This window comes from Entelurus aequoreus, linkage group LG04 (genome assembly GCF_033978785.1).
Source record: "Entelurus aequoreus isolate RoL-2023_Sb linkage group LG04, RoL_Eaeq_v1.1, whole genome shotgun sequence".
NCBI lineage: Eukaryota > Metazoa > Chordata > Actinopteri > Syngnathiformes > Syngnathidae > Entelurus > Entelurus aequoreus.
This window is the reverse complement of record NC_084734.1, coordinates 77,484,081-77,490,217: the sequence shown is the minus strand read 5'-3', so window position 1 is coordinate 77,490,217 and position 6,137 is coordinate 77,484,081. Positions and strand designations below refer to the sequence as shown.

Here is a 6,137-nt window from a genome sequence, read left to right as displayed (position 1 = left end):
TGACTTTTTTTCAAGTTTATTTAAGGAGGTCATCAGCCTCACACCAATATCTACATCAGCAAATATTATCTATACAAAAACATGATACAATTTCACCATTTTTACTCATTCTAAGCGCCCCAGTGACTATACAATAAGACAAATACCTTACTTTTTGTTGTATCTTGTATGCATAAAAAAGTTCAAATTGCTGCAAATGATATTGTTGATGCAAATAAATCAAAAGGAAAGAGGTTTTGCTACACATCCCACTGATTATTGTACAGAGACTTGCAGCCCTTCCACAAAAGAGCTATCCTGTTTAGCAAAAAGGGAGCTGAGGCTGTCCAGTGGCCTTCAATGGGGTCATGCACTAACCTCAGCTTCAAGCCCAACAACACCAGATCCCTCAACAGCTAAGTGCCGAGCCAGGGTGCTGATGGTAATGATGATGGGGGAGAAGAACATCCCTTCCCTTCGCCTCTGGTCTTACTGTAGGAATGGTGATATGCGCTTCAATCGTGTTTTCCCTTCCCTTTGGGGGTGCCTTCGTTCCAGGCCACGTAAACAAACAGGGCCAGCACCACGTGCACTGCCAGCACAGCGACAATGGCGGCGTAGAAGTAGCTATCAGAACTTGACATCTTCATTGAACCTAGGAACACAACATGGAGATGGTGAACCATGTAGAATTGGTGCTCTTTTACATAATTGGTTATAGGTTCAGTAGAATATTACAGAGAGTGATACTAGATGCATAGCAAACTATGTAATACAACAGCAAAAAATACAAACAAAAAGGCACATAATTTGTCAGAGTATTGTCAGAAACCTGCTTTAAAGAGCATAAACTAGTGCATTTCATAATGAAAACAAAGAACAACCGTGGTGTGGAGGTGTGACTTAATTAGTATTAGTATGAAAATGTAAATATTTGACAATGTGATGGACATTCATCATTAAGCTATACATTGGAATTTTTTTTAAATAATTAAAAATCGTAAACATTACACGGAAAAAATCCAAAATAGTGCTCCCCAGAAGACGACGTTACAAAGTGTCCGAGTCAACTTTTACTTTCAACTCACTTGGTTGTGCACAGCTCAAAGGACATACTCTGAACATGTTTTTTTATTAAGACCGGGCAACCTTAATAAAGCTGAGAGATAAAAACATTTTGTTCCTGAAATGATTGTTAAACTTGTTTTATGTGTTGGTGCACATTATTTTACAGTACCTCAAATTCAAACTGCACTTTAATGTAATTTTATTCAATATAAGCTACAGTGTTTGAGATTTCAAAAACTCCACAATCTGGGTCACCGCTTGCCGAAGCACTGGCGAGAAGCACTGATCTGTGAATTAGTATAAACAACAGTTTTGTAATATGTAATTAATTAATTCAGTCATTATTAATATACTGAGATGCATAATATCTTATTTTCAATAAGGTTGAAAGTATTTCTCATATTTCTTCTTCTTTGTACTTTGTAAGCACTATTCATTTGAACAACCTCTTAAACTGGATCATATCAGTACAATGTTCAACTTCTTTACTTAATCCATTCCATCATGTAATTTCACATCATTTTAGCTGTTTGCAATTTTACCAAATCAATATTTTTGATTTAATAAATAGTGTTTGTATGTTCTCTATATCCAACATTATGTATCAGTCTAATTGATCTTTTTTGAAACACGGTTAACGAATGTAGCGCACATTTGTAGTTATTTCCCCACATTTCTGCACAATAACTCAGATATGGTAATACTATAGTAGCGAGCAGTAGAGAATGTGAAGTGATTTGTAAAACCAAATATTGTGTGTTTTTTTCCATATACAACAACCTATCTGGACTCGATAAGAGAATCGATAAGGAATCGGTTCAATAAGAGGATTCGATAATAGGCTCGAACTCAATAATTTCTTATCAAACATCATCCCTAGAGGCGAGTCATCCAGACATGCCCGTGTTTCTCATTCCTCTGCATGTACACACGCTTGTGGAAATCGCACATGAATACTAGAGAAGTAAATGCGTGATTGCAGCTATTTGGGATACAACACTTCTCAGATGGCAAGAGAACTTTCGAATGTCCAGGTCAGCTGTGATTCTACTTACCGAAAAACTTCGTCTATTTATCGAAGGAGAGTCAACGACAATGCGAGCTCCCGTGGATGTGATAAAAAAGGTAGCATGTGCTTTGTATTACCTGGCCGTCGAGGGAAGACTACGGAAAACAGTGAATGCTTTTGAACTGGCAAAGCAGACTGTATCAGTTATTGTCCGCCATGTATGTCGCGGACTCAACCTCTAGGTCCAGAGTATATAAAGTAAATCAATCAAAGTTTTTCATATAGCCCTAAATCACGACTGCCTCAAAGGGCTGCACAAGTCACCAAAAACCAATGGACAATGAAGGTGAAGGAAAAAGAGTGAGGAGTGTCCTGACCAGATATCTAGATCCCTAGTTTGATTGATGTAAAATGTTCTTTATCACATTGTTTACATGTCTAATAAAGATTGGATTAATTTATGATGGCTCAGGTGTGATTCACTACAATAGCACACTGGATTCCAGTTAATTGAAATACCACAACACTGGATATTGTTCAGATAAATTCAATTTAATTTAAGAACTTGCACACAAAGCAACACTGGAGGGTGACTATGACGTGCGCATTTTCCGCGCATGCGTACTAGGTCGCGTTGCGCCGGCGGACGGAGGGGTGGAGGGGGTCTTAAACGACCATTGTGTGTGTGTGTGTGGACAAGGATAAGGTGAGGTGGGATTTACCCTGGATAACCTTAGCCGGCTTAGCATGCGCGGTTTTTGCTTGGTGGGGAGAAATAATTTGCCATCAATCCCACGTGGGTGCTCGGCATTGTCAGCGCCTATGCTGCTGACAACTGTAATTTATGATAATTTCCTTACAAGAAATGACAGGAAAATGGGAAACGTCCCAATGTTTCCAACATTTATTTCATAGATAGATAGATGGATAGTACTTTATTGATTCCTTCAGGAGGGTTCCTTCAGGAAAATTTAAATTCCAGCAGCAGTGTACAGAATTGAGATATAATTTTAAAAAGTAAATAATGGAGGTGTAAATGGAAAGAAAATAGAAAATGTAACAATAAGAATAAAAATAAAAAGTAACAATAAAAATATAGCAGTAAAATAAATATAACAAGAGAAACTAGGCAGTTAATGACCATGTTATGAAAAAAAAAAAAATGTAGTAAAACGGTAATACTGTCGATTATATGAAAGATGTGATGTGTATATGGCACCTTTAAAATGCATTGCACTGTTATTGTTGTTTATTGCACTGTTAATTGCACTGTTTTTATACTAGAATTGCATAACTAAAAGTTACGCCAATTCCAACACGTTAGTAGTGTCGTTGCAGTCTGCAGTGGTAAAGACCTACAATATTATGAGTATTATGAATACTAAATATCATTAAGAATCACAAAAGTCCTCTTCTCTGCCACAGATCGTATCGTTAAAATAAAAAAAATAAGGTCCCTGAATCGTAACGCCAACAACTGATACTCAATCACATTGAATCGTTAAAACGAATTGTTACACCCCTAGAAACGACTTTTGTGATTTTGTCGTAGACGATCTATTGTAATAATAATTAGTAGAGATGTCCGATAATGGCTTTTTTGCCAATATTCCGATATTGTCCAACTCTTAATTACCGATTCCGATATATACAGTCGTGGAATTAACACATTACTATGCCTAATTTTGTTGCGATGCCCCGCTGAATGCATTAAACAATGTAACAAGGTTTTCCAAAATAAATCAACTCAAGTTATGGAAAAAAAAATGCCAACATGGCACTGCCATATTTATTATTGAAGTCACAAAGTGCATTTTTTTTTAACATGCCTCAAAACAGCAGCTTGGAATTTGGGACATGCTCTCCCTGAGAGAACATGAGGAGGTTGAGGTGGGAGGGGGGTGTATATTGTAGCGTCCCAGAAGAGTTAGTGCTGCAAGGGGTTCTGGGTATTTGTTCTGTTGTGTTACGGCGCGGATGTTCTCCCGAAATGTGTTTGTCATTCTAGTTTGCTGTGGGTTCACAGTGTGGCGCAAATTTGTAACAGTGTTAGAGTTGTTTATACGGACACCCTCAGTGTGACCTGTATCGCTGTTGACCAAGTATGCCTTGCATTCACTAGTGTGTGTGAAAAGCCGTAGATATTATGTGATTGGACCGGCAAGCAAAGGAAGTGCCTTTAAGGTTTATTGGCCCTCTGTACTTCTCCCTATGTACGTGTACACAATGGCGTTTTAAAAAGTCATACATTTTACTCTTTGAAACCGATACTGATCATTTCCGAACAGATACCGATAATTTCCGATATTACATTTTAAAGCATTTATTATCCATCTCTAATAATTAGTATTCATAATACTCATAATATTTGAGGTCTTTACCACTGCAGACTGCAGGGACACTATTAAAGTTGCATTTAGTTTGCAGTGGTTGGTTGGGGGAGCAGCACCAGCAAAAGGGACTCAAACCGGATTGATAAACTGATCCGGAAAGCCGGCCAAACTATTGGCACGCAGTTGGAGGCGTTTGTGTCAGTGAGGGACAGGAGGACACTGGACAAACTGCTCGCCATCATGGACAATCCTGCCCAACCACTCCACCTGACAATTAAGGGACAGCAGAGTTCATACTCCAACAGGCTCCTTCAGCTTCCTTCCCGCACTGTGCGATTCAAGAACTCCTTCATTCCACACTCCATCCAGCTGTATAATCACTCGCCATACAGCAATAGATGATATCTGTCTATTACCTGACATGTTAGCTACTTCTCTTTGTTTTTAATGTCTATTTTCTGCTGGATCTACTCTCTATTTTATGCTGCTGCTGTCACATATACTGTATATACTGTAATATTGTACATGGTCATTGGTATATATTGTGTATATGTTATAGACATAATATAATATATCTGTATATATATTATTCTGTACACAGATTATGTATATATTCATATATATCTTAGATTTTTGTATTGCTATATTAGTCTATTTATACCTGCATTGTCCTTTCCATCCTTACACTTTCCATCATTGTAACTGAACTACTGTGTTGAACAATTTCCCTTGTGGATCATTGAAGTTTGTTTAAATCTAAGTCTAAGTCAATTCTGGTATAATCTGTTAGGATTGGACATTCTGATTGTTCGCCAGTTTGGTGGTTAAAACACACAAAAGAAGACTTACTTTCAAAAATGTAAGCTTTGGAAGCGAAGTACAAGCCAATGGGCAAGGTGATCATCAAGATGGTGAAGAACAGCAGAGTCTTCAGGGCTGACACCAAAGAGCCTTCATTCCTGCAAGCAAAACAACACACTTAGTTCTATTTCGATGCATCTTTTTTTGCCTGCCACTGAACTGACTATTCAGTTTATTGCTCATATTATTGTAGATGTACATTTGTATCCTATACGCCATACTACATGTCCATCCCTTCAGGCTAAAAACAGAACGCTAACTGGCTAAGCTAGCTAGCTACCAAATTGTAAATTAAATGACATTAAATGAATTTTCCTACGTTCTAAAATTAGGCGGCGGTCCGCCTGAAAAGTCCGACGTCGTCCTATCAGAACTGTCCATTGTTGTTCGGATTAACAGCAGGATAAAGATTAAATACAATTAGGGGGAAAAAAAGACGCGAATATCAACACGCAGCTATTTTTCCTGTGTTGTGTCGTCACTTCCGCTTAAGTCACGAGACCCATTGACGTCATATGACGAATCCGTCACAAGACAACGGAAGACATCGGTAAGTATCGCGAGATCTCCGTCCAGTTAGCGAGTTCCATACAATGTAACGCGTCACATATGTCCGGTTGTTTCATTACAGCACGTCCAAAAAAGGAGTAGAAAGAAGCAGAGTTTATTTAATAATGCGCCTTTTCATATCGTGGCAGTTTTATTAAATGCATTTGTTCTGTTTGTAACAGAACAGTGAATTAAAAAAATAGTAAATAAAGTTAAAGTTAAAGTACCAATGATTGTCACACACACACTAGGTGTGGCGAAATTATTCTCTGCATTTGACCCATCATCCTTGATCACCCCCTGGGAGGTGAGGGGAGCAGTGAGCAGCAGCAGTGGCC

The 6,137-nt window shown here is 38.2% G+C and overlaps 1 protein-coding gene across 1 annotated transcript; it reads right to left on the bottom strand.

The window, feature by feature from the left end:
* Window positions 1-5,748, bottom strand: LOC133648004 (vacuolar ATPase assembly integral membrane protein vma21-like). Its single transcript, XM_062043771.1, has 3 exons — window positions 5,570-5,748; window positions 5,239-5,348; window positions 1-634 (listed from the first exon to the last, which is right to left on the bottom strand). The coding sequence occupies exons 1-3, from the start codon at window positions 5,629-5,631 to the stop codon at window positions 495-497; spliced, it is 312 nt and encodes a 103-aa protein (XP_061899755.1). The 5' UTR covers window positions 5,632-5,748; the 3' UTR covers window positions 1-494.
* Window positions 5,749-6,137: the final 389 nt, after the last annotated feature.

Coding starts and splice junctions, on each gene's coding strand:
- LOC133648004 (XM_062043771.1), bottom strand. CDS start 5,631: ATGGACAGTTCTGATAGGACGACGTCGGACTTTTCAGGCGGACCGCCG. Junction 5,349..5,569: donor CCGCCGCCTAATTTTAGAAC/GTAGGAAAATTC, acceptor TTTTGCTTGCAG/GAATGAAGGCTCTTTGGTGT. Junction 635..5,238: donor CAAAGCTTACATTTTTGAAA/GTAAGTCTTCTT, acceptor TTGTGTTCCTAG/GTTCAATGAAGATGTCAAGT.